We start from the raw sequence: 27,179 nt of genomic DNA, 5'->3' as shown, positions 1-27,179 counted from the left end.
TTTCCTTATAATTTCTTACAGGAGTTTTAAGATAATTTCTCTCTTTTTTTTTTTTTTTCGATACTGCGGATTGAACCCCAGGGCCTTGTGCTTGCAAGGCAGGCACTCTACCAACTGAACTATATCCCCAGCCCAATTTCTCTTTTTGAAACGCCATTTCACATCTCTTTCTCTCTCCAAAGCCTTCTTTATTTACCTCCTGCCATACCCTAGCTGATGGTTCTTTTGTTGAGAAAACGGAAGCATACAGAAAGATTTCCTAATCCTCTCACCTGGGTTCTTGCTGACCTTCCGTCCCTTCTCCTGGACTTCACTACCTCTGTGGCTGTCTTTCCTCTTTGTGTCTGCAAATAAGTATGCTTTAGTGTTTTCCCCATCTTTAAAAATCTGTCCCTTAGCTCCAAAGGCCTCTACTTCCACAGCCATACTTCAGGGCATTTTCTCTCACACTGCCTCCACATCACCACCAATAAAGGTGTGGTTGGTCACATCACCAACCAGCTGCCTCTAGTTGTTAGTGTTCCCATCACTCTGCCCAGCTGCTTTGATCAGCTCACAGTATCTCCATATTGCCAAGCCCAGGGCAATGTGCATCCTCAGCAGAATTAGCCAATTTCCATGTCCTCCTCCTCAAAGCACTCTGCTTTTGTGATTCACACACTGTTCTAACTGGCCCCTGTTACTGAAAGCTCAGTCCTTATCCCTGATGTCAACCCAGTAATGAGGACATGGTTTTGAGAAAAAGGAAAAAGTTTTATTGCTTTACTAGCAAAGGAGAAACACAGGGGACTCCTGTCCCAAAGACTGTGATTCTGCCCATCAGCAGGGACAGGAGGTTTTTAAAGGGAGAATCAAAGGCTATATTCCACCTGTTCTCTGTTGGAGTTGTAATTCACTTTTAATTTGGGAGATAGTCATTTCTGAGATCTTTTGTTGCCATCCCCAAAGTCTGAATTACTTTGTTCTTGTGGTGGGTGTGTGCTCAAGGACAGATAAGTGCCTAGGATGGGGAAGAAAGGTAATCCTGTTTCCCCAGATTAGGGAGTGGGGGAGAGATTAGGGAGGAAGATGAAGAGAGGAAGAGAAAGATGTCCATTTTAAAAATAAGTTGCTGTGGCCGAGCAGCAAGGGCTGCATTCAAAGCACAAAGTGGACACTGTTACACCCCCTGGCTGTGCCCTCAGTTTCCTCTCGCTAGTTGCACTCCTACTTGGCTACTATGTATTGGAACACCTCAGAATTGAGATCTGGGCCACCTTTATCAGTACTAGGTAACAGTCCATTTCCATGACATCTATGTAGTATTTGTGGGGACTAGGGACATAGCTCAGTTGGTGGAGTGCGTGCTTCACATGCACAAGGCCCTGGGTTCAATCCCTAGCACCACAAAAAAAAAAAAGTATTTGTGTGCTGTGACTTTCTCTAGCTCAGACTTGCCTGTGTGTTCCACACTGATGAGTCTGCCTACCTTGCTTAATAATGGGTATCTCCAGCCCTTCATCCCGAAGGTAGCACACCCTGCCCTTATTCTTCCTGATTATCAGTAAATAACGCCACAGCCGTCCATTTTGCTCAGGCTGGGATCTAGATGTCACCCATACTCCTTCCCTTCCCCCTTCTCTTCCCACATTCAATCCCATCTCCAAGTTCTGATTCCAAAATATAGGTTCAGATCTGCCCTCTCATCTTATCGTGACACACTGTTCCTGGCACACAATTCCTAAACTGTTAAGAACTTCCATTATAGTTTCTTACTGAGATTACACTAGGAGAAAATGAAGGGGTTTTGTTTTGTTTTTAGTACCCGGGATTGAACCCAGAGTGCTTGACCACTGAGCTACATCCCCACCTGTTTTTATTTTTCATTTTGACACAAGGTCTCAGTTGCTTAGGGTCTTGCTAGGTTGCTAAGGCTGGCCTTGAACCTGGAGTCCTCCTGCCTCAGCCTTCTCAGTCACTGGGATGACAGGCATGCACCACCATGCCCAGCAGAAACTGAGTTTTGATTTGATTTTTCTCTGTGTCATCATACCATCCTAATCCAAATGACCATTTGTTTGTCATTTACACTTCCATAATAGCTTTCAGGTCTCCCTGCCTTCACCTTGGCTCCATTCTAATCCATTTTTCTGTATAGCATCAAATAGTAGCAAGTGTTCCTCTTTTTAAGAAAGAGTAAGTACATCATCTTTTTGCCCTGCTTGACTTTTTTCCCCCTTTGGTACAGGGATCGAAGCAAAACCTTGCACATGCTGGTTCGCCACTAGCTGTGTCCCCAGGCCTTGCTTGCCATTTTTTAGTGACACCAAGCTTCTTACCTCCTTGCTCTCTGAAAGTGCTCTGTGATCCAGCCAGTCTCCAGTCTTATCTCACGCCAGTCTTCTTTTCCCTAACACTGTCATGTGCATTGCAGGGCGGGGGTCTTCACGGGTGGGAGGACCTTGACTCGGCACAAGTGGGGTCCTTGACATACATGAGAAAAGAATTTCAGCGTGTGTGCCAGTCAGAGATACGGATTTATTTCAGATAACAGACACAACGTTCCATGGAGAACGTGGGCTATCTCAAGAGAAGTGTTCTGGGGTGGGGATGTAACTCAGCTGGTAGAGTGCTTGCCTCGCCAACACTAAGGCCCTGGGTTCAATCCCCAGCACCACAAAAAAAAAAAAAGAGAGAGAGAAGTGTTCTGGGGTGAAGCATGAAGTGCACATTGAAGGGAGAGTACAGGTCATCTCAAGAGGAAGGAGCTTTTGGAGTAAAGCAAAGAATATTTCTGCAAGGGAGGGGCAGAAGCTAGGGCCTGGACTAGAGTTGAGCCAGAGCAGAGTACACAGGTTTGTACCAGCTTTCCTGTGCTTGAGTATTCACCTCACATCCTGTTCCTTTTCGTGGACAAGGCTATGGGCTGCGTTACCCAGGGTTGCTCAGGCAATGCTTGTTTCACATTTTAGAATTTGTGAGTGTTGCCTTCATTCCAGCAGTTCTTGGGTACTTCTCTTTTGAGACTTGGTTTATCCTTTCTTTCCCCTTTTTTTCTGTATCCCCAAATTCCTATTTGAAATGATTCATCTAACCTTTCCTTAACAAATCCAGACACCACTCTGCCAGCAGTCCTGTGGGTGTCCCCTGTGCTGGAATAGTCCTGCCCTGGGTTTTTGCATTGGCAACTCCTCGCCCTTTATAGTGTTCAGTCTGCAGAGAGGCTTTTCCTGACTGCCTTCCTGTACGCACATTCTTCTCAGTAAAGCTCAAGGGCCAGGCACAGTGATGCCCACCTATAATCCCAGCCATTCAGGAGGCTAAGGCAGGAGGATCACAAATTCCGGGCCAGCCTCAGCAACTTAGCAAGGACCTAAGCAACTTAGCAAGACCATCTCTAAATAAAAAGGTCTGGGAATGTAATTCAGTGGTCAAGTACCCTGGGTCCAATCCCCAGTGCCAGAAAATCACACATGTAGCCCAGACATTTTCATTATTCATTTCCTTTCTTCCCAGTGGAATGTAAGATCTTGTTTGCCTGATTCACGGCTGTATAGAGGTGACTTCTAACACTTGTCCAGCACATCATGGGTACTTAATAAAACACTTGAATGAATTTACTGTTGAAAAGTAGTATACTGAGGCAGAAGGAATACTTGAATGAAAATAGAAAAGAAGGGAAATTTTCAGGGAAGCAAATCATCACAACCTTCTCCTGATGTCCTAGTTATGAAATGAACACAAATGCGAAGTCTAGTGACCTCACATTTTAAACTTGACAGCTACCTCACTTCTCACCTTTTTCCTCGTGGTTGGTTTTTTTGTTTTGGTTTTGTTTTTGTTTGTTTGCGTACAGTTGGGGAGTACCAGGGATGGATCTCAGGGGCACTCGACCACTGAGCCACCTCCCCAGCCCCTTTTGTATTTTATTTAGAGACAGGGTCTCACTGAGTTGCTTAGCCCCTCAGTTTTGCTGACGCCGGCTTTGAACTCACGATCCTCCTGCCTCAGCCTCCCAAATCGCTGGGATTACAGGCATGGCCACTGCACCCAGCATTTCCTCATATTTTTCATTCTCCTCTTTCCTGAGAGATCAGTGGTAAAGGGTTTCGAAACACCTTGCCAGTTCCCTTCCTTTGATGTTCTGTTCTCAGGATCTGGTCTCTGTACTTGGTAGATTGAGTACAAGGCAGGAAACAAATAGAAGTTGTGGTCACTAGCTAACCCATGTTTAAGCATTCAGTGAGAGATACAAAGAGACCGCTACAGATAATTTTTTAAATTTTTTAGTTGTATATTAACACAATACTTTTATTTGTTCATTTATATGTGGTGCTGAGGATTAAACCCAGTGCCTCATATGTGCTCGGCAAGCACTCTACCACCGAGCTGCAACCCCAGCCCCTCTACAAGTAAATTAAGTGGCAAGTGCTGAAGAAAAATAAAGCTGAGTAATGGGATAGAGAGTGGAGAGAGAAGGGAATCCTTGACAAGGTGGGCAGTCGCTCCTGAGCCAGCGCCTGAATGAAGAAAGCAACAAGCCACGAGCTGTAATGCGTTGGATGCTTTCTGTGCGATGGTGCATGTTGTACATTGCAGGCCCCTAGAGGGCACTAACCCTGTGCTGTCGTTGTAGGTTGACTGTCTTATGACAGCTTTCCAGCAGATGGCGGTAAAGTTCATGAGACAGGGTGACATTTTTCAACTTGCACAAAGGTAGAAATTTATAATTTGCCTTTAGGCTATTTATTGCCTTGTCCTTCTCTGGTACATCAAGGTCCTTTTCTCTCTGGGCCTTAGCATTATCCTCTAATCTTTTTTATTCTCTGCCTTTCAAATATTCAGATTTACAGAATGCACAGTTGTACAAAATCCCCACATGCCCTTGACTGGCGCTAGTTGTTGATGTTTGGCCACATACATTTTTTTCTGCTCCCCTCCTCTCCATAGTTTTTGTTGGTTTTGTTTTGTTTTGTTTCTGAGGAGTTGTTTACAATCATCCTGCTTCCTTACTCTGCATACTCTGGAGGATATTTCCTGGAAACAGAAACTTCTGTTCTTTGTTTTACATAACCATAGCATACTGAACCAAACTTAGGACATTTAGCATTGGCACCATGCTTTTCATTCACAGATCTTGTCAATTATCCTGCTCATAACTTCATAACTATTTTGACTCCCTTTTCCAAGTCCAGTTTAGGATCACACTTTGCATTTATGTGTTGTTTTGTGTCTATACTCTCCTTTAATCTGAAAAGGTTCTTTATCTTCTTTTACAGCATTAATAGTTGTGTAGAGTTTAGGTCAGTTGTTTTGAAACTCTCTTGTCTGATGGTCTCTTTAGATTCAGGTCGTATGCTGGGTACCACAGAAGTGAAGTTGTGTCCTCAGTGCATTGCATCCAGAGAAGCATGTGGTATCACTTTGTTCCCCTACTGTGGCCTTGAGCCTCTGAGCATTCCAGGTTGAAACACTCTTGTGGCCAGGTGACCTCTCACTGCCGGCAGATTCTCCCACTTGGTGCTCGCTCTTTTAAGGGGGCAGGCTTCTGTTAGGCTTCCTTTGCAGTCTCAGTGAGCCTGGATCGTCTACCAGTTTTCTGCACCACTACCTGGGATGCCAGCTTTCCATCAGGAATCACAGCACCTCTTCCATGAATCACACCCCTAGCCCTGAACCAGTACTTACTTCTTCTGTACAATCAGTATCTTTTAATAGTTTTCTTGGTTTTGAGTTGTACCTAATAAGTTTGGGCAAGATTAGGCTTCAGAGAAATGTTTTCAGAGGAGAGTGTTGCAGCTGAATGTGGGGAAGGAATACATGTCATTGGTCACCTTGAAGCAGGTTCTGGTTCATTTGATCCCAAATCAAAGTCTTTCATGCTAATCATATTTGATTGTAACGTTTGAGTGTTTACTGCGTGTGAGTTACAGTGCTGAGCGTTCTCCCTGCACTAACCTGTCCTTGAAACAGCTCTGAGAAGTAGATGTCATCTTATTCATTCTACAATTGAGAATATGGAGTCTTGGACAGGTTTAAGTAATTTGGTTAGAAATTACCAACCACCAACCCTGAAATTCTTCTCTAACTCCAAAAACCATGTTCTTTTTTGTAAACTGTAGCTGGGAGGAAAGACACAGTGGGGCTGCTACTTAAGTATCAGCCTTCACAGACTGAAATGTAAATAGTAGTGCCTGGATTGGAGGGAGTTGCCAGCCAGCATCCAGTTTGAGGTGCTTTTAGGTACAAGAATTTAAAGTTTTCCAGCCTGTACATTCCCAACCATAAGATCTGGTTGCCTGGGATTATCCAGGTTTATACCTATTTCCTGGCACAGTAATTTAAAGTGCCCCACTCACTTTTAAAAGTATTATGGTTTGGCCATGCACCTGTAGTCCCAGCTGCTCAGAGGGCTGAGGCAAGAAGATTGCTTGAGCCTAGGAAGTCAGAGCCAGCCGAAGCAACATAATAAGGCCCTATCTCTTAGGAGCAAGGTACAGTGGCACATGCCTGTAATCCCAGCAACTCGGGAGACTGAGGCAGGAGGATCGCAAGTTCAAGGCCAACATTAGCAATTATCAAGACTCTGTCTGAAAATAAAATGGACTGGATGTAACTCAGCACCCCCAGGTTCAATCCCCAGTACAAAAAAAAAAAAAGTAAAAATAAAAATTAGGGCTAGGGGTATAACTTGGCAAGATTGTTTGCCTTGCGACTCAAGGCCCTGAGTTCAATTGCCAGCACCACAAAAAAGGGGCAGGATAAAGAATGGTAAAATTATGGCATTTGCAGGCAAATGGATGAAATTGGAGAATATCATGCTAAGTGAGATAAACCAATCTCAAAAAACCAAAGGACTAATGATCAAGCTGGTAAGGATGATGACACATAATGGGGGGTCGGAGGGGTTAGTGTTAGGGTTAGAGTTAGGGTTAGGGAGGAGGGCAAGGATGGAGGAAGGACTATATAGAGGGAAAAGAGGGGTGGGAGGGGTGGGGGGAAGGGAAAAAAATAACAGAATGAATCAAACAACATTACCCTTTGTAAATTTATGATTACACAAATGGTACGCCTTTATTCCATGTACAAACAGAAACATGTATCCCATTTGTTTACAATAAAAAGGGGGGGCAGGGAGTAAATTAAATATATATACATATTATCTATACATAGTAGTTTGAATAATTATATGGTCCCAAACTCATTATCTTCCTGAGACCGCTTCAGATTAACACAGACTAGTGTTTCGTTGTAACACTAATTGAGATTGGTCTTTTTTATCACCACTTTCTTTGCCCCATCCCAATTTGTACATTTCTGGTTAGCTTTGGTCTGTTGATCTGAACAATTTATAGACACTATCAGTTGGTTGAGACTGGAATTCCTGGGCTCAGGTGATCCTCTTGCGTCGGCTTCCATAGTGCTAGAACCATAGGCACCCACACCAGGCTTGTGTGCCTCATTAGTCAACAGCTATGAAGATTTTGCCAGCCTTTCTCCGACATCCTTTTTATGTATGGTGTGTATGTATGTAAGTACGTACCATGGATTGGACTCAGGGATGCTTTACCATTGGCTGCGTCCCCAATTTTTATTTTTTATTTTGAGACAGGGCCTTGCTTAGTTACCAAGGCTGGCCTCGAACTTTCTGTCCTCCTGCCTCAGCCTCCCAAGTCACTGAGATTGCAGGTGTGCACCACTGTGCCAGGTCTGTCATCCTTTCTGCCAAACCATATAAGGTCAATGAGACTTTACACCATGGACTTGAGTAGTTGAAATAAACTCTCTTAAGTGTCATATTCTCTGTACCTGTGCCAGTGGGATACCTTATAGGTGCACAGAGCTCAACCAGAGCGGTTCTGGCTTTTGCAACTCACATTCCCTCTCTCTTGGCAGTGCACGATCTGATTTTCTGGCGAGACGTGAAGAAGACTGGGTTTGTCTTTGGCACCACACTGATCATGTTGCTGTCCCTGGCAGCCTTCAGTGTCATCAGTGTGGTTTCTTACCTCATCCTGGCCCTTCTCTCTGTCACCATCAGCTTCAGAGTCTACAAGTCTGTCATTCAAGCTGTACAGAAGTCAGAAGAAGGCCATCCATTCAAGTGAGTTGAAGATCATAAGTGACATTCCACATTTTAGTAGAGGGCTTCGTTGAGGCTGGTCGGGTCTGAAAATTGGACCTAACTAAAAGACTACAGGGTCTCATGGAGCTGATTGGTGACATTATTCATCCTCTGGAGACTTTATGGTCACCCTAAGGAGCGGCACACACCATTTTTTTTTTTTTTTTTTTTAACATACTAAAGGCTCACACTTTAAGGCCAAAGAGGACTGTAAACTCTGAGCAGGACAGCAAGGACAGCAAGCACAGCACTGAGAACAGGATTCAGTCAGGCGGGCAGGTGCACCTGTGAGCCTCCCACAAGGGTGATTCTTGAAATAAATGGCTTTGAAATCTTTACTGTTGCTCTGCTCTTGGTGGTACCCGAACTGAGTGTGTTGACTCTTGGTTTTATTACTGATTTCCTCCTTATCTCTCATTTAGTTTTCATAATCTCAGAGTCAACTCAGTAGGTCATGCATTTCTAGGATCCAATTTCTAGCTTTCTGATTGCGCTGTCACTTAACCAAATCTTTTCCTTCACACTTTTCTTCTTGAAATTCTTAGCCCATAGAAACATAAACACTAGCAGATACAGTTTTTTGAAAGCCCTTTTATCATAGAGGAAGAGACCCTGCTGTGACCTCAGCACAGTAGCTAGATGGCTTCTGGCCACCGTGCTGTGCTTTACTTTCCTTCTGTGAAAGAAGAAGGAATAACTTAAATTATAAGTGGCATAAAATTTTCTTGCCAATTTATTTTTAATGAGTCAGTAGTACAGAATGAATGAGTGAATAAATTTTACTGCTTTGCAGCATGCTCCAGTGTCTTAAGGGACTGTTGTTCTTTTTTGCATGACACTTGTGGATATAAAAAATATTTTATGAAGCTATATTAATTACCTCGTTTTTAAAACTCTTACATTTGATAGTAAATTTTTTTTTTTTTTTTGCAGTGCTGGGGATTGAACCCAGGGCCTTGTGCTTATGCAGCAAGCACTCTACCAACTGTGCTATATCCCCAGCCCCAGTAAATATTTTTTTAATAAATAGAAAGGAAAACCATGCCTGTTACTCTTCCATTTTCTCCATGACTATGAGCTCCTAAAGGTAGTAAAAGCGGCCTCCCCTTTCCCGACATTCCAGCACTTAGCAGCACGTCTGGAACACAAGAGGCGTGCTGTTAGTATTGAGGGAATGAACAGGTTATGAACACGCAGTTACATCTCAGTCCTGTAGTATCTGGGGACAAAACCTAGATCTTTCTTCTATAGTTTTCAACTCCTTGAATTTTTTAATTTTTTTAACAAATACTTTAAATGCCTCCTTAGTCATTCTGAAATGAAATTCATAATGTGATCTGTCTACAAAAATAATTTCAAAACCGATCAGTTATAAAGATGTGAGACATAAAAAGTCATTCATAATGAAGTAATATGTCTGTCAGCCAATATTTAATTGCTTGACTGTGACCATACCCAGTATCATAATGAAGTTAGATTTTTTTTTTTTTTGGTGGTGGGGGGGGGGGGGCTGGGGATTGAACCCAGGGCCTTGTGCTTACAAGGCAAGCACTCTACTGACTGAGCTATCTCCCCAGCCCCAGAGTTAGATTCTTGTACCTACCTCTGTAATCACCAGTGCAGGTATGATTTTCCAAAATGGTAACCAAATCTTAGTTTTTTAACATGAATAGAGTGTGGATTTAGGGGCTGGGACTGTAGCTCAGAGGCAGAGCACTTGCCTAGCACATGCGAGACATTGGGTTTGATCCTTAGCACTGCATTTGGAAAAAAAAAAAAAAAAGATGAAAAATCAGGATGTGTTTTGATGTTACGAACTCTTAATTAAAAATGGGTTTACCTTCTTGAGTATTCATTGATAGAGTCAAAGTTATGTAGCACATAAGACAGTTTTTTATTATGTCTGACTGTCCCCTACTTTGCAGATATCTGGCATCTTTAAGGCCTTTGCCCACTAAATGGTCATAGCATTTCCACCCCATGATAGCCAAAAATGCCCTGTAGAGTTCTAAAATGTGTCCTAGAAGCCAGTTTAACCCTCAAAGACTGCTGTGCTAACAGAGAAGCTCCCCTCTGATGTCAAACATGTGACTATTGTTTTCTCCTCTGAAAGAGCCTACCTGGATGTGGACATCACACTGTCCTCAGAAGCTTTCCATAATTACATGAATGCTGCCATGGTGCATGTCAACAGGGCCCTGAAACTCATCATTCGTCTCTTTCTGGTGGAAGATCTGGTTGACTCCTTGAAGGTTAGTTGCTTCTGCAGCTTTTGGTGGCGAAACTAAGAAAAACCCAGGGTTTTGATTCAGAGGGAAAATGGTGCATAGGTTTTTCAGACAAAACAAACACATGACTTATCTTACTCAACTTCTGAAAACAGAGAAAGCTGCCACCAAGGGTTGGGATGTACTCAGTGTTGAGCTCTTGTGCAGGGCCCTGGGTGCAATCCCCAGTACTGACAAAAAAAAAAGTGTAAGATGTAGAAAGGTTTGTCATTGTCATATCATGAGGGGCTGGGGTTGTAGCTCAGTGGTGGAGCACTTGCCTAGCACATGTGAGGCACTGGATTTGATCCTCAGCACCACATAAAAATAAATAAATGAAACAAAGGTTCTGTGTCTATCTACAACTTAAAGAAAAAATTTAAAAAAAAAAAAAAAATCATGAGCCAGGTGTGGTGGTGCACACCTGTAATCCCAGCGGCTCAGGAGGCTGAGGTAGGAGGATGGTGTGTTCAAAGCTAGCCTCAGCAACTTAGTGAGGCACTTAACAATTAGTGACACCCTGTCTGTAAATAAAATATAAAAAACGGACTGGGGATGTGGCTTAGTGTTTAAGCACCCCTGGGTTCAATCTTCAGTACCCTCCCGCCCACCCCCACCCCCAAAAAAAGAAAATATGAGCCTGGCCTGGTGGCATGCGCCTGTAATCCCAGTGGCTCGGAAGGCTGAGGCAGGAGGATCACAGGTCGAGGCCAGCCTCAGCCACTTGGCAAGGCCCTAAGCATCTTAGTGAGACCCTGTCTCAAAATAAAAAGATGTGGGGATGTGGTTAAGTCATAGAGCACTCCTGGGTTCAATCCCCAGTACCCCTCAAAAAAAAGATAGCACAAGAAAGCTGTCACCTCCTACTGGAACATGAACATCAGAATATCTGTTAACAGAATCAGCAACAGTACAGTTATAGGCTGTCTTTGGACCTAAGAGATCCACAGAACTCTGTCATATGCCCTTAAATGTATAGTGCAAGTGAGGAAACCTTCATCTTGAAATTATCTGTGTCATATTTCACTGCATTAGCTAGAGGTGATTACTATCAGTTAAGATGAACTTTACGGTTTTTCCTGCTTAACCCTCTTATGTTGGCCTTCACAGCTGGCTGTCTTCATGTGGCTGATGACCTACGTTGGTGCCGTTTTTAATGGAATCACCCTTCTGATTCTTGGTAAAGTGGCACAGAAAATGTCTGTGCTCCTGAGGGAATCTGTAAGGCTAAGTAAAGGGGACGCCTAGCACGGCTCCACTTGCTGCTCGAGGTCCCACTCAGTAGCCAGAGACCATGAACTAGATACTGGAAGACTTTTTGATCACAAGTTTATTAAATCGTCCTAATTGTAATGATATTTCAAAACTGCTTGAAGTAAAGGGGATTTGTCTAGATTTGGTTTTAATATGGGGATCTTATTTATAATAAAGCCATTTTTTAATTTAGAAATTGTTATCTGTAGGACAAACCTGTATACCTGGGAGAAGCTTGTGGTTTTTTACACTTCTAGTGTTTTATAAACTGTCCTTAATTGGGAGCTCTAGCCAGGATTTGTCATTTTGAGAAAAATGTATGTTTCCCTGTATTTCCTGAGGAAAATGAATGTGTGGCTTGTGTCTTGAGACTCTGGGACTGTCTCATATTCACACCTGTACCTGCCTTGTCCCCTGATTTTTGTCTTTCAGCCGAGCTGCTCGTTTTCAGTGTCCCCATTGTCTATGAGAAGTATAAGGTAGGCATTTGTCTGTTCCAAGTCACATGTGCTGGTTGATAGATGACTGGTTTTAGTCGATTTTAAGTTAAGTTCGTGTACAAATTGGTCACAGTGTTTTTCCTCCAGTGAGAGAAACTAGGTGCCTTAGAAGAGATGTGGGTGGGAAAGACACTTACTTATTATACCTTACTGTAAGTGTTTTGGGGTTTTTAATTCATTGTATCTTCAAAAATTTGAAAAAAAAAAATGCTTAATGAATAAAACCAGTGTCTATAAAGAAGCAGATGCTAGGCTGTTGAGAGAATGGGTGGTGCAGGCAGATGTCTGCATAGTGGAATGATGTGTGCAGAGTCTGCCAGGTGCAGTGAGGTCAGGTCCTCCATTGTAGATCAAGCCGTCAGTCACCTGGCTTTTGACTTTTTGATTTTAAATGAATTCATCTTATCCAGGAGACCCAATACATTTGTATTTACAGAATATAGATTAGTACATAGGGGACTGTGGTTGTGGCTCAGTGGTATTGCCTAGCATGTGTGAGGCACTAGGCTCGATCTTCAGCACCACATAAAAATAAAGCTATTGTGTCCATCTACAACTAAAAAAAAAAAAATTGAGAAATTTTAAAACAAAATATAGACAATTTTTAAATACATTTTTTAGTTATTGATGGACCTTTATTTATATGTAGCGCTGAGATTTGAACCCAGTGCCCCCCACATGCTAGGCATGCGCTCTACCACTGAGCTACAACCCCAGCCCCAAACACAATTTTTAGTGTTCAGAAAATGTTATGCTCCAATGACTAAAGGAAGTACCAAGTAAACCTTCAACACCACATGCATATATCATTTGAAGTCTGAAACCAAAAGTTTTTTAAATACTTTGAAAAACTGAGCATTATTTTCATTTTTAAGAATAGTGTATAGTTAAAAGAAGAAGAAGAATGTAGTGTTTTGTTTTGTTTTTCTTTTAAATGGTTCAACTAGACAAAGGGACAGTGAGTACCTCAGGGACATTATCAGTCTGTGCTTTGCCACAGCTGAGTCTTCTTTCTTTTCTTTCCTTGCAGACCCAGATTGATCGCTATGTTGGCATCGTCCGGGATCAGACCAAGTCAATTGTTGAAAAGTGAGTACATTTGAGACCACATTTCATCATGACGTGTTTTTTCCCCTAGTTATTTTTAGTCCTTTCTCTAAAATGCTCATGTCAGAGATAGTAATTTTCACCCCGAAAAAAAGGGGACAACTTTGTTTTGTTTTATTTGGGGGAGGGGGGCAGGGAATTTAGCTCAGTGTAGAGCACTTGCCTAACAAGGCCCTGGGTTCAATCTCCAGTACCACCAAAAAATATATAGGGTTTTTTTTTTTTTTTTTTTCCCCCCGGTTTTTTTTTTTGTGGTATTAGAGATTGAATCCAAGAGCGCACTGCCACTCAGCTAGACCCTCAGCCCTTTTTCTTTTTTAAATTTTGAGACAGGCCCTTTCTAAGTTGACCCAGGTTAGCCTCAAATTTGCAATCCACCTGCCTCAGCCTCTGAGAAGCTGGGGTTATAAGCTAAGCTAAATCTTTCCTATGATTACCAAATCCCTCTCTTTTCTTTTTTAAAGTAATACCTAAATCAAGCAGTAAAATATTAATAAGCATCTTTATTGACTCCCTATATGAGAGAGCTGCTTTTTTATTTTCAGTTATTCATAACAAAGATCATGAACCCAATGCTTTGAAATAAGATGTTAACATCATTCCATTTTTTTCTTCAGTTTTTCTCTTTTAATTTTGATTGGTATATCATGATTGTGCCTGAGAAAAGTGGAATCCATTATGCCTCATTCATCATCCACACCATTTGATCAGTCTCATTTGCCAGGGCCTTCCCTTCACCTCCCCTCCTCCCTCCCCCTCTTCAGCTATTCAAGAAACTAAGTCCCACAGGTTCCCAAGTACCACTTGAATACCCCAGATTTTAGTGCTTTCTCCAGGTTTGTCAAGAAAAAGCTGAGTAGGCTAGAGATGTATGTAACTCAGTGGTAGAGCACTTGCCTGGCATGAGCAAGGCCTGGGTTCCATCCTAGCACTACAAAAAAAATTACAGAAAAAAACAAATATATCCAGGTAGGTCTGGTGTGATGCTAGAATCTTCACCTGATTTTTTTATTTTTATTTTTTTTAAATTGGGAATTGAACTGAAGGGGTACTTTACCACTGAGCTACATCACCAGTCCTTTTTGTTTTTTGAGACTAGGTCTCACTGAGTTACTTAGGGTCTTGCTAAATTGCCCAGGCTGGCCTCCAACTTGCCATCCTCCTGCCTCAGCCTCCCAAGTTGCTGGGATTGTAGGTGTAGACCACCACAACCAGCTGACTTTTTGCTTTATAAAATATATTTTGGCACTAAAAGCAGAGAGACAGTACAAATATATATCTGTCATCTATTTACCCTAGTTAATTGGTGAAGATAGTTACAGCTCAGCTTTAGAGCTGGTGTCGTGAGTGCCAGTGTTAGCTTGAATTGGATTGCCATCTGTGAATGTAGCATTTGTGGAGAGTACCCTTGACATTATGAGGGTTTTATTTTGTTTTGTTTTTTCTTTGTGGTATTGGTGATGGAACCCACTGGCACTTTACCACTGAGCTATACCCCCAGCCCTTTTTGTTATTTTGAGACAGTCTCACTCAGTTGCCAAGACTGTCCTCAAACTTGTGGTCCTCCTACTTCAGCCTCCTGAGTGTTACTGGGATTACAGGCATGTACCACTGCACGGTGTTTTCTGAGGGCTTTCAATAGCCCCTTTGCCAGAAGGGTCTTTAGTATCCTGTGAGGGGCTGGGAAATGTCGCCAGATCCCACAGGCCTGAGATCCAGGAACGTATGACGCATATCTTTTTTACGTGTCTCCTTCACCCTGACATCTCGGTCCTTGGTGACACTAGTGGGTTCTGTACCTCATAGAACCAGAGAAATGGACTGAAGCACTGCGAGTTTATGGAGCGTAGTCATGCCTGCTAACTGCTGGCATCTCACCTGGGTCCCTCCATTCTTCTCTGGAACCCTTGATGAAAGACCCAGAGAAAGAGGAGCTGGCATGGCAGCAGGGGAAATGGGGTGGATCTTTGTGGACCCCTCAGGCTCACCCCAGGCAGAGAACAAGACAGCTCACCACCCCTACCTCTCTTCATCACATCCCTGTGAGAAAGGGAGAATGTTTTCTATGTTGCTCCAGCGAGTCCAGGACTGTCTTCTACCATCACTGTGAAAATCGAAACCTAGACAAATGCTTACATTTTCTTTTCCTTGTTTTACTCCCCTCCCCCCCCAACAGGATTCAAGCAAAACTCCCTGGAATCGCCAAAAAAAAGGCAGAATAAACACATGGAAACCAGAAATGCAACAGTTACTAAAACACCACTTAATAGTTATAACGATGTTACTTGTACCATGGAGGAATATGCTCAGTGTCAGCTTGAGCCTGCATTCCAAGCTTTTTTTTTTTTTAATTTGATGTTTTCTCCCCTCCTTTCCCTTTACCCTCAGTATCAAGCACAAGAAACAGTGGACTGAACAAAAAGAACTGATATCTTAGAACCTAAAAGAATAAAGAAAGAAACAAATTAATAGGATGAAGTATACCTTAATGGTGGTGGAGCTTTTTGCCTGTAGCTTGAAAAGGGGAAAGATTAGTGGCAAAGAGAAAGCGAATGATAGAAGAATTTCTTGGGTCCTTCTGTTCAGTTTTCGAGGACTAGTCTTACACAACTCCCATTATAGTTTTGCCCTTATTGAGATAATGATTAACTTATGAAGAAATGGTTTGGGGACAGGAGTTGGACACCTTCCTTGGTTGTTGGCAGCCCTCCAGTCCCATCCTCCTGCCCCACACGAGCAGCTACTCCTAATAATTCCTCTTCTTGACTTAATGATGTAACTTCCAACTCTGAGTAACTTATAGGTGGTAGTGGTAATTCCTGATTCCAGCATGCCATCTGAGAAGTAAGAGTAGAAACAGATAGGGGGGCGGGAGAGGGTCAGCAGGGGCACACAGTGGCCACCATCCTCTGCCACTCATCCCTAGGGAAGGAAGGGCTCCGCCAGCTGTGAGCATGGTGTCCACGTCGTTTCTCTTGGATGCCAGTTCCGGGAGTTAGTTTGAGAACTCATTCCCGAATGTGCTTTCCCCTCTTCCCTGCCCACCTCACCTCAAGTTTAATAAATATGGTTGTACTTTTATTATTATGAAATAAATGTCTGTATCTGCTGTAAACTTGTTAGAGAAAAAAATAATCTGCATGTGGGTCCCCAGTTATTGTGATCCTGTCTCAGTCCATGGGGGGGAACATTCTCAAGAGCTGAACTACAGAACAAGAAAAGCAGTTTCTTTGTCTCCCCTGCCACCGCTTTCTCCTCACATGCTGCTGCTTTAACCTGTGCTCACCAGTTTGGCCTGAGGACCAAAGCCAAGCTGGCTTGAGGGGAGATCTTGTGTCTGTGGCTGAGACCCCACGCCGGTGTGGGGAGTACATGTGGAGTTAACTGCTGTGAGGCTTTGAGGGTGCTTTCCTTTCCAGACACACAGTGCTCAGCACCTGTGCCATGGCCCAGGGTGCTCCTTTGGAGAGTGAAGTTCTAGGGGAAGGTGACCAGGCAGGGCCAGACTGTTGATGGGCTTTATGCAGCTGGAGACAACAGAGCCGCTCACGTGCGCAGCAGATGGAGGGAGACTGGGAGTCTTTGATTCCTGTTGGAGACTGAGTTTCTTCCTCCCCTTTCTACATGGAAACTCAGTCAGTATGAAAGCATTCTTTAAGTTCCTTACGCTTGTAGCTCCTACCTAGTCCTGCCCTTCCAGGAGGGAGCAAGCTGAACAGTAAGGGCTGCAATATTTGATGGTGACCCCAATAATACTGCAGCTCTGTAGAAGGCACTGGGAGGCATTTTTTTCCCACTGCTTTCCAATTTAGATGAGTAAAAGATACTCTTGCCATTTTCCCTTTTCTTACTTTATTGCCCCGTTTCCTTTTGAATTTTTTAACTGACTTTTGTCATGGTAGGAAGCTTATTCTCCATGGCCATTCTTCGCCCTCCCAGGAAGTCAAGGCACTGATGGACTCTCGGGCTTCCCCTCCAAAGGACCTCTTTCTGCATTGGAAGCCCCCACACCTGGCTCTTTTCTTATGTTGCTGCTGTGTTCATGAGAATTGGAGAGGTCTTTGTGCCACGCAGAAATTTTTTTTTAAAGGAAAACCTATAGACAAAAAAATACTAATGAAACTGTGTGTGCGTGTCTGTGCGTGCAACATAAAAATACAGTAGCACTCAAGGAGCTTGAATCTTGGTTCCTGTAAAACTGCAAATTGATGTGGTATTAATTAAAAATAAAGAACACAGTGACTGGTGTTATTCTGCTGACTTTATTCAGTTTGGGTGAGGAACCAAACGAAGCTTCCCTCCACTTCCCCACCCTCACTCTACTTTGAGGACTTGAAAAAGCAATTCATATGAATTTTCAAGATTGCAGAATTTCCATAATGTAAGAGCACAGTTGTGCATTTGGTTTCTGAGAAGATAAGAGACCTCTAAGAGGTGAGCTTAGAAAGGCGAGAGCAGCTGGAGGTATGGCTTAGTGGTACAGCATAGCCTGGCATGCACGAGGCCTGGGCTTGATCACCCTGCGGCCACTAGAAGGAAAAAAAAAAAAAAAGGATGAGGGATGGAGGTGCTGTTGGCCCAGTTTTGCCTCCTACCACGAAGGAGGGTTCCCCACTTGCAGTGTGAAGCGGCCTATAAACCACTAAAATCAGTCACCACGTGTCACCTCTTGTGAAACACTCACCTCAAGTTGCTCTTCCCAAAACTAAGGCTGCTGCGACTCAAGCTGGATTTGAAAAATTTATTCGACATACCTCTTAAAAAACTTAGGTTGAAGTACTTTTTAAATGACTGAAGCAAACAACTTCACAAATACGCATACAAATGTCCGAATAATGTCACTAAGTAACATGGTATATAAATATGTATTCAGAGTAACATTTACATATTGGCCATAATAGCAAGGATACCATTAACCAAAAAAAGAAAAAGGAAAACAAACTCTTCATGTCAGAATCCCGAGGCAAGGAGGCATCCCTAGGGATGAGGACAACCGTGAGGCCATCCCTCCAAGTCACAGTAGGCACCACTACAGCGGCACTTCCCAGATCACTTTTGGAATTTCCAAAATGGTATTTATGCCTCTAGTTAAAGTTCCTGAGAGGATGATGCAGACCTGGGGACACACTTACAAAGCCACTGAGTCACTTTTTTTCTAAGGCTTCTCCTGTGAAGGGGGAACCATTTCCTGACCTGCTCTCTGACCTGGCTTACCTGAAGTTCTGCAGTGAGCTCAGGTGATGACAATCAGCTGTCCTGATTTGCCTGTTTTGAATGGCAGTGTAAAAAAATGTGGTAGAATACTCATTCTAGAAACAACATGCACGAAGTAAAGAATGGCGGAGCCCAGGCTGGCGCCACAGCTTATCTCTGTTCTCAAGATTTTAATACTGTCTCAAAAATCCTGGAGGGCCAAACTCAGTGGAAATTCGTTTTTCAGCCAACTGACAGCCCATCCCCAAATTCCAAAGTAAAGACCACAAAGCCAGAGCCTTGCCCTGCTGAGTAGACCTTTGGCCGGGGGCAGTGGGCCCACCGTGGGGTCCGATGAGGACGCTGCATACAGCCTGTGCTTTCCAGCTGAGGCCTGCAGCAGCCGGAGCTGCCCTCATTCCAAGAGCTCAGCATCCTCATTCCAAGAAGTGCCGTTCTTTGCCAACCTCAGGAATCATAAGTGCACTGGGACGGCCTGCAGTGCCCAAAACGTGCCACCCCCTGGCAGGCCTAATGGGTAAAGAAATTCTAATAATTTACCAGAGCTTGGGAGGCAGCGTGCTATGATGCAAACACTGAATTGGGAGTTGGGATATTTTTATTTTAGTTTTTGTCCTGTTTCTACCTTGCTGTGTGAAAATTTCAATTTCTGGTCTTCAGAATTGTACCTGTGTGAAGGGGGAGGGATGGTACTAAGTTACCTCGAGTCCCTTCCAACTCCAGCAATCCTGAATTGTATAAAATGCTATAAAATTCGTGGTTAAAAAAAAAAAAATCCAACTCCCAATTAGTCAAGGAACTTGGCCTGAGGCACTTGAACCTTGGGTTCCAGCCTAGGGCGGGTAAGGAGAAAGGACTTCGCTTTGCCTTCTGCTTTCCCCCCAGGGCCACACTCCCGCAGACCCAACCCTCAAGCTCCACCCCTGGGCTTCTCCACCCTGACTTTAAGCCAGCGGAGGGCACCGTCCCTGCAGGGGCTTCCCTTTGTGAAAAAACCCTGGGGCCGAGACAAGAGGCCGAGGCCACCGGCATGTGTGGGATGTTTAGCCCTCCATCCCCGCCTCTGTCCTCGCTCCATCTTCCTTCAGGTCCTTCCCCACCACCTCGCAGCTTATCTCTGATACTCGCGTAATAAATAAGACGTTTGCACATAAGGGTGATTGGGTCAGCTCTGTCCCCGCCCCGCCCCTTTCATATAAAAGCATTAAATACAGTTCCAAAATAAAATACAAAGAGCAAAAAAGGGCCTGATCTCAGGGCCACCTGTTCTCCACGGGAGAATGAGTCTACACATCCCTCTCGGACCTGCCTGGGAGATCGCGGGGCCCCTTCCCCACCCCACAGGGCCTGGCGCTGCCGCCGGAAGAGAGGCCGACGCCCGGCCCCAGGCCCTGGGAGCTAAGAACCGGTGGCGAGTCCGCTGAGGACAAAGGGAGGGGACGGGAATATAGGCCAACTGCCGGGACCGCCAGTGCCCCGGACTCCAATGGACCTGGCGCTGGACCAAGAGCGCCAGATTCAGCCTAGGGGTAAACGGAGGCCCTCAGGGCAGGAGAGGAGCAAAGGAAAAAAGTGCTAATCCCTTTACACGATCCCGGTCCGGGCGGGAGGGCGGGGCCGAGGGCGGGGCCACCGGGCGCACGGTCCCTCCGAGCCTGTCCCCGAAGCTGGCGCAGCTGGCAGAGCCCAGGCTTAGGGGCATCGCCCCGCCCGTCCGCGGTTCAATGCGCCCTCCCCGCCCCGGAGGCTCCCAAGCCCCGGGCCCCGCCTCCCGCCTAAGGCCCCCGTCCGCGGCCAGGGCCTCCGAGAGGCCAAGAATACCAATTAGGAGGAGGCAGCCAGCAGTCCCCGAGGCGGGAGCTGCGCCTGCTGGCGTGCGAGGCCGCAGAGAACTGGGCCCCCGGCCAGGGCAAGGGGCCGGCGCGTCCCTCCTGCCCTCCCGGGCCCCTCCCTCGGCCCTAATACTGACTGACGGCGCCCCCATCCCAGCCTGGCAAAGGAGCACCTCGCGAAGTGCTGCCCGCCGCGGGCCGGGCTGGCGGCGCTCGGTGCTAACACTTCGGAGGCCGCTTTGGCTTCATGGAAAGCGGAGCGCTGCGCAGAGGGCTGGGGCTCCGGGTCCGGGTGCGCTTCCCCCAGCGCCCGACTAGCTCAGACACCGAAGTGGCAACGAACCGCTGCGGCGGCGCCACCCAATCTCCGCCCGGCCCGGCCAGCGGGGGGCACGGCAGCAGTAGGGGGCGTGGGAAGCTCTAGCACCAGGGACAAGGGTCTCCCAGCCCGGCCGAGCGAGTCCGCTACGCCCGGCACACGGCGCCGGGCTTGAGGTCCGCGCCGCCGTCGCGCGGCGCCGGGGCAGGTGGCCCGAAGCCCTCGTGGCCGTAGCAGCGCAGCGCCGCCTCCTCGTAGGCCTCCAGGATGGTCTGGCGCTCCTCGGGCGTGAAGTCCATGGAGAAGGGGTGCACCTGCAGGATGTGCCGCTTGATGGTGCTCACCTTGAGCGTGGCCAGCGCGCCCCCGCACACCATGCACACCAGGCCGCGCCGGCTGCCGTCGTAATCCATCAGGTACTCGCCCCGCCAGCGCGGCTGGTAGTTCCGCCGCTGCTCCCGGCTGCGGGGCGGCGGCGGCGGGGGAGGGGGCGGCGGCGGCAGCGGCAGCGGCGGGAAGGCCAGTCCCCCGGGCTCCTGCCCGTCCTCTTCGTCCTCCTCTTCCTCGGCGGGCCGCTCCAACGGAGCCCCAGGGGAGAGTGGGACTTCGCCTAGAGAGGGACAAAGGGCTGTATTGGAGCCGGTGGCAGAAAACAGGGCAGGTCCCACATCCCAGCTACATATCCCCCTCCTTTTGTCCTTCGATTCCAGCCTCCCACTCTCACCCTTCCAGCAACCAAGCTGTGCGCAGCCCTCTGCCTGCCGGGCCCCTGCCCGCGCTCCCTGGCCACCTGCTCTGGCCCTCCACCGGCTCACCCCACCACGCCTCCTCTGGCTCCGCCTCCTCCGCCCTTCCCCCTTCCTGGGCTGCGGCTGTGCTGGGGCTGGAGGCGCCGGGGGGCGACTCCGGGCAGGGCAGCCCCAGGGCCAGAAGGTGGGCGGCCTTCTCGCTCCACTCCGGGGCGATGAGGGCCTTAACAGGCCCGGTGCGGCGCGTGAGGCCCGAGTGGCGCTGGCGGATGTGCCGCTTGATGGTGCTCATCTTGAGCGAGGCCAGCGCGCCCCCGCACACCATGCACACCAGACCACGCCGGCCGCCGTCCAGCTCCATGAGGTACTCCAGTCGCCAGCGCTCCTGGAAGTGGCGGCGGTGGTCGCCGCCCTGCGGCGACTGCCCCGGGACCCCCTCCCTCTCGGCCTTGCCCTTGCCCTCCTCCAGCTCCTCCTCCTCCTCTGCGGGCCCGGGCCTCTCAGGGACCCAGCCAGCCTCTTCCTTTACGTCTGGGGGCCTGAGATCCTGAGAGGAGGGGGCTCCAGCTGCAGGGGCCGAGTCCCGGCTCTTTCTGGTCAGGTCCTGGGGAACGAGGTCATCGTCTGTTGGGGAAGGGTTGAGGGAGAGGGGCTCAGCCTGCTGACTGGCTTGTCCTTACCCACGAGGTAGGGGGTGTCTAGCCTTGCTTCTAACCCCAGCCCCAAGCTAGAGGTCCCAGGGAGTCTGAGTGTGTGTGTGTGTGTGTAGGGGTGGGGTGGGTAGGCGGGGCCTTTCGCCCTCAGGAGTCCTAGCCTCCCAGTTTGGGCCACAGACCCCACCTCGCAGCCCTGAAAAGGGGGGGGGGGGGGCTCAGCCTTGGGGCAGCCTCGCACCTGGTGAGGACTGGATGAGCTCAGAGAACACCCCAGGCTGGTCACCCCAAGCCTGCAGCAGGGCACTGCGCTGGGGGCCGCTGAGCCCCAGAGAGCTGGGGTGCGCCTCCAGCACGTGGGCACGGATGTCGTCCAGGTGCAGGCTGGGCAATGCCCGGCCACAGGCCAGGCACACCAGCCGGTTCCCCCGCGGGTCATAGTCCATGAGACACTCAGCCCGGAACCAGCTCTGCAGGGACTCCTTCAGCCTTCTCTCCAGGCGCTGGGACCCCAGTCCCCTGCTGCCCCCAGCCCTTCTGGAGGCTGAGAGGCACTGGCCACGGGATGCCACTGGGCCCCCTCGCACCCCTGGCCGCTGGCGCCGGCAGCCCCCACCAGCTGAGGCTTTGCCTGAAAGGGTTGGAGGGAAGCAACTGAGATGCTGGCCCTCTGGGAGCCCCCCACCACAGCCAGGCCCTCCACAGCCTCTTGCTCACTGAACTGTGACTCAGGTGCCACATCTCACCTTTGCCCTTCTCTTCCTCTCCCCTCACATTTAACTCCATCTCCCTAACCCTCCTGCACACACAAGCTAAGTCCACCAGCCTTCCCAGACCCAGGTTCCAGCCCCTTCCCTGGGCTTCACCATCAGCCATGCTTTCCTAGCACCCTCTGTTCCCTCACCGAACCTAACCCTCCCCTGCCTGTCCCACCCCCACCCTCCACCACCCTCTCCTCTCCTCTCAAACCACAGAATGTCAAAGGTGTTAGAGAGGTTGGAGACCCCCCATCCCACTGTCCTCCCGCACCACTGGACAACAGGGGCAATAAACAGGCCTTACCCAGAGAAGGAACAGTGACCTGCCCCAGAAAATCAGCTAGTGGACAAAGCAGATGCCCCGACTTGGTCCCAACACACCCAGGCCCCTGCATCTCCATGTCCTGCATTACCTGAGCCCTTCGGTGGGCAAGCTTGGAGGCTGGCCCCCTCTTCTTCCTCTTCCTCTTCCTCTTCCTCCTCTTCCTCAGCTCCCTGGGCCCCCAGGCCTTCAGCCTCACCACAGGCCCCCAGCCCCAGGTGGGCATCCCAGCTGTTGCTGATGACTTCCTTCTCACGGGGACTCCAATGCAGGGAGTAGGGGTGCTTCTGGCGGATGTGCCTCTTGATGGTGCTGAGCTTGAGGGTGGCCAGGGAGCTGCCGCACACCATGCACACCATGCCATGCCGAGCAGGGTTGAAGTCCATCAGGTACTCCAGCCGCCAGTGGTCGTGGTAGTAGCGCCGGTGGTCACGGCCAGGGATGCGGCTCTTTCCAGGCCTTGAGGCCCTGGCCTCACAATGGTCTGAGTATTTCCTGCCTGAAGATGCTGGTCCCCTGGCCCTGGAGGAGGGCAGGGGAGTACTCCCCCAGGACCCCAAGGCACCCCCTTCCAGCTGAAGATCTTGCCCTGAAGAGAAAAGGAAGAGAGATTTTCAACCTCCAGTTTCCAGGAAAAGAATCCAGGGTTTTGATTTCAAGGCCTGAGAAGGGGGTGGGGGGGCTTCCGGGCAGGGAAGGGACAGCAATAGCAATGACAGGGATGTGGGAGAACCAGGGTGTCAGAACACCCGAACACAGAGCAAGGACCCTGTGAGAGAGGCTCGAGAACAATAGGATGCCAGCATCGTGTGAACCAGCTGTGACTTTTTAAAGATAAGGTGAGGGCCAAGGACACGCAGGCTCTGTAAGGCACCCTTTTTGGAGGAGAGTGTGGGGATAAAGCCAGGAGAGCAGCAGCTGGGGCGGCTACAGCCAGCATGGAGAAGGCAGTGGGGCGAGGAACAAAGGGGGCATCTGTCTACACCCTGGCCTGCGCAAGGACCCACCCACCTGGGGCCCCAGCCAGGAGGGCCCCACCCAAAGTTCTCCTTTTTTCCAATAATGTCTCAAAAACTGCCTCTTGAGAGTCCCTTTTAGGTATAGGCTATGGATATGTCAGTTCCCCAAGTACAGATTCCCCCACAGGAGAGATCCCCAACACAAAGCTGTCAACACCTCCAGGAAAAGGAGTTTCTGGGACCTAGGACTTCCCCAGAGTCTGAGAGAGCCAATGACCCTGAAAAGGGATGGAAGGAGGGCCACCAGAGTGACTACCAAAGATACTGCATCAGAGAGCAGCCACCACCCACTAGAGCCCATTAAGTCTTTCTGGAGATTTATTTTTTGCTCTGGCAGGGAGCCGGCCACTGCCCAGCAATAAGAAGGGAGGGCACTGGAGGGACCCGGGGTTAACCCAGTGGTGTTCCCTTTGTGAAACAGGCACCCCAGAGCAGCCCCCCACCCTGCCTACAGTTCTGACCCTCTTTTATTTAGAAAATGGTCTCCCGGCCACATAGAGTGAATGGACAGGTTCTGGTCATTCTCCCATTGGAGATTCCCAGGGTCCAGCAAACAAAAGACAGGCTCAGAGAGGACTCCTGTCACATTGTGGAGGGTTTTGTTTGTTTTAGTTTGCATTTTTTAAAAAGTAGATTCATAGAAAAACCACGAGTTCAAGTCCTAGCTTCACTGACAACTTGCTCTGTGACCTTTGGTAGGTCACGTCTGCTCTCTGGGCCCAAGCGAGTCTTTGTCTGCAAAAGCACTGGATGGCTAGCTGGTCTCAGCATCCTTCCAGCGCTGGAGCCATGCTAGTCTAAGGCAGACTGGCCCTTTAAGAGTCAAAAAAAAAAAAAAAAAGAGGAGGAGCTGAGATTCTTTAAAAACAAAAGGGGATGGGGAGTTTTGGGGAGGGGAGCTCGGAGATTAGGGCAGAGTCTCCCAGGCCAGGACTGAACCCTCGCAAGTCTTAAGGCGCAGCAGACCCTGCATCTAGGAATTGACAACAGTTTTCTCTGAGAGGCAAGAGGACGGGCTGGTCCCGCTACAGCTGACAAATCGGGGCTGAGATAAATTCTGAAAAGGGAAGAGACAAGGCGGGGGCAGAGAGGGTGTCTGCCTTTGTGGGCGAACCCATCCCTAATTTAAAACCGGCCCGCGGTGGGGGAAGGTGGTGGTGGGTCCCCGGGCGCAAGCTATTCTCCTTCCTAGGGAGAACGTGGGAACGAGAGTTCCTGTCCCTAACCAGGCCACACGAAGAGAGAAGCAGCCGGACTGGAAACTGTGGAGTTCGGTGCTCTGCTACTCTGGGGAGGGAAAAGAAATCCAAAAGGGACACGGGGTGTGGGCGGTCTTTTAAGACAGCTGGATAAGAAAGACCACCTGGGAGTCTGAAAGAGAAAGGGGCGGGTGCCGCGAGTCCGACCGCCTGGAGCCCCGCGGCGCTGGCCCTGCGGGGCCCCTCCGCCTGGCCCCCAAAGCGGGGCGCCGCGGGGCCCTTTAAGGAGGAAGGGATCCGCCCGAGCCCCGCGGGCCGACCCCGGGCGCTGGGCGGAGGGCTCCCCCGCTGGCTCTGCAAGGGCGATCCGCGCCCGCCAGGTGGCGCCCCAGGCCGGCCTGCCCGCGTCCCCCCCTTTGTTCGGCGGCGGAGAGGGGCCCGGAGCCCGGAGCCGCAGCCCTCCCCTCCCCCACGCCGGGGCCCCCGCCTGGGCCGCCGGCCCCAGCTCTTACCGCCGTCGTCCTCCTCGGGCTCCGCGCCGCCGCTCGATCCGGCGGGCGGCAGCCGTCGGCCCCGTGCCGAGGCCACTGCTGGCCCGGGGCCGCCCCTGCCGCCGCCGCTCCGGCTCCGGTGGTCCCCGCCGGGCTCCATGCGCTGCGCTGCGGAGCGGGGCCCCGGGGCGGCGGGGCGCGGGGCCGCGGGGCCGAAGGCGGCCCGCGCCGGGCGCTCGGTGCGCGAGGCCCCGGGGCGCGGGGCGCATGCACGGGGCGGCCGGCCGCACGGACGGCTGGCTGCTCGCTCGGCGGCGCGGGCTGGACCGGGGTGGGGATTCCTGTCTGGGGCCCCTGGGGCTCCTTTAAGGGCTCCTGGGTAAATTTAAAGGGGCCGCGCGCTATTTCCTCCTGCCAGCTCGCGGGGGGCTGGGGGTGGGAGGCGAGAAGCGACAAGTCCGCAGCCGGCGGCCCCTCCGGACGCTAAGAGCACGGACCTCGCCGCCCTCGCGGGCCCGCGCCACCGCCTCCGGGGCTCGGGTCCCGGCTCCCGAAGGGTCACGGAGGTGGTGAGGGGCGCCCGCGTCCGCTGCGACGCGCTTCCACCCAGGCTCGGCTCGCAGCCACCGCCCCCTCGGGGCATGTCAGCGCGGGGCTCTCCGCGGCGGCGCAGGCTGGGGACCGCCGGGTGGAGCGGCCGAGGTCCCTGCCAGGGGCTGCCTCCTCCCGCGCGACCTCGGCGCGGGCCCCGGAGCGGACGCGACTGGCAGGGGCCCCAGATGGCTGCGGCCCCGCCGAGAGGGTGGAGCCGCGGGGGCGGCCGCGCCCCCTCCCGCGGGAGCCGCCGGGGAGCGCTGGGAGCTCCGGCTTCTCCATGGGAGGGGCGGACGGGCGAGGCTCCTCCGGAGCTGGTCAGGGGTGAGGGCGGTGGCCGCCGAGGCGCAGGCGGGGGAGCGGGGCGTACCAGGGACCCGCCGAGAGCCCGCTGCGCCGGGCCGGCCCCGAGGAGCCGAGGTGGCCCCGGGATGGAGGCCGGGAAGAGGGCGTGCGCGGTGACTCAGGCTCCTCGCCCCGCAGGCCTGGGGGTGCCGTATGAGACCCTGGGCGCAGTCCCAGACCCCCTGCCCGGCCCGAGGGGGCGAAGAATGCGGGCCGCGGTCAGGGTGTCGGGCACCTGGGCACGCGCACCAGCACGACAGCGAAGCGCTGGGGCAGACCCTGGCCGCGGGTCCCTGGGGCACCTCCAGGTCCACAGCTCCCGGGAAACCGAGAGGAGAGACCCCGCGAGGCAGCCGCGCGGGGTCGCGGCAGCCTGGGGTCCTTCTGCGAGGACCTGCTGGAGAAGCAGGTGCTTGCTTTGCCTGTGGTCGGTCGCCCACAACAAAGGCGAT

The 27,179-nt window shown here is 49.9% G+C and overlaps 2 protein-coding genes across 7 annotated transcripts in view; one reads left to right on the top strand and one right to left on the bottom strand.

Moving 5' to 3' along the window:
* Positions 1-17,459, top strand: part of RTN3 (reticulon 3) — a 61,475-nt gene extending 44,016 nt beyond the window's left edge. For 2 of the 4 annotated variants that reach the window (XM_079102216.1, XM_079102217.1), the window contains 6 exons: positions 7,876-8,083; positions 10,218-10,356; positions 11,482-11,551; positions 12,058-12,104; positions 13,156-13,214; positions 15,409-15,698. In XM_079102216.1, the coding sequence (XP_078958342.1) occupies positions 7,876-8,083; positions 10,218-10,356; positions 11,482-11,551; positions 12,058-12,104; positions 13,156-13,214; positions 15,409-15,454 (569 nt within the window). In that variant the 3' untranslated portion in view covers positions 15,455-15,698. Of the gene's footprint in view, positions 1-7,875; positions 8,084-10,217; positions 10,357-11,481; positions 11,552-12,057; positions 12,105-13,155; positions 13,215-15,408 lie in introns of all 4 variants that reach the window. The other 2 variants (XM_079102218.1, XM_079102219.1) reach the window with 2 other exon arrangements.
* A 1,870-nt stretch (positions 17,460-19,329) lies between these two features.
* Positions 19,330-26,518, bottom strand: ZFTA (zinc finger translocation associated). 3 transcript variants are annotated; one of them, XM_079104377.1, is made up of 5 exons: positions 25,810-26,518; positions 23,171-23,668; positions 22,241-22,630; positions 21,413-21,970; positions 19,330-21,207 (listed from the first exon to the last, which is right to left on the bottom strand). In XM_079104377.1, exons 1-5 carry the CDS (start codon positions 25,946-25,948, stop codon positions 20,744-20,746), a joined length of 2,049 nt encoding a protein of 682 aa, XP_078960503.1. In that variant the 5' UTR covers positions 25,949-26,518; the 3' UTR covers positions 19,330-20,743. The 3 variants fall into 3 exon arrangements, with proteins under 3 accessions (XP_078960503.1, XP_078960504.1, XP_078960505.1); XM_079104378.1 differs by lacking the exon at positions 22,241-22,630; XM_079104379.1 differs by lacking the exons at positions 21,413-21,970; positions 22,241-22,630.
* Positions 26,519-27,179: the final 661 nt, after the last annotated feature.

This window comes from Sciurus vulgaris, assembly GCF_902686455.1.
Source record: "Sciurus vulgaris genome assembly, chromosome: 11".
NCBI lineage: Eukaryota > Metazoa > Chordata > Mammalia > Rodentia > Sciuridae > Sciurus > Sciurus vulgaris.
Note: the sequence above shows the minus strand (reverse complement) of the source record. Positions and strands in the feature narration are given on the sequence as shown.

Coding starts and splice junctions, on each gene's coding strand:
- ZFTA (XM_079104377.1), bottom strand. CDS start 25,948: ATGGAGCCCGGCGGGGACCACCGGAGCCGGAGCGGCGGCGGCAGGGGC. Junction 21,971..22,240: donor GCTCATCCAGTCCTCACCAG/GTGCGAGGCTGC, acceptor CTTCCCCAACAG/ACGATGACCTCGTTCCCCAG. Junction 21,208..21,412: donor GCCAGAGGAGGCGTGGTGGG/GTGAGCCGGTGG, acceptor GTCCCTCTCTAG/GCGAAGTCCCACTCTCCCCT.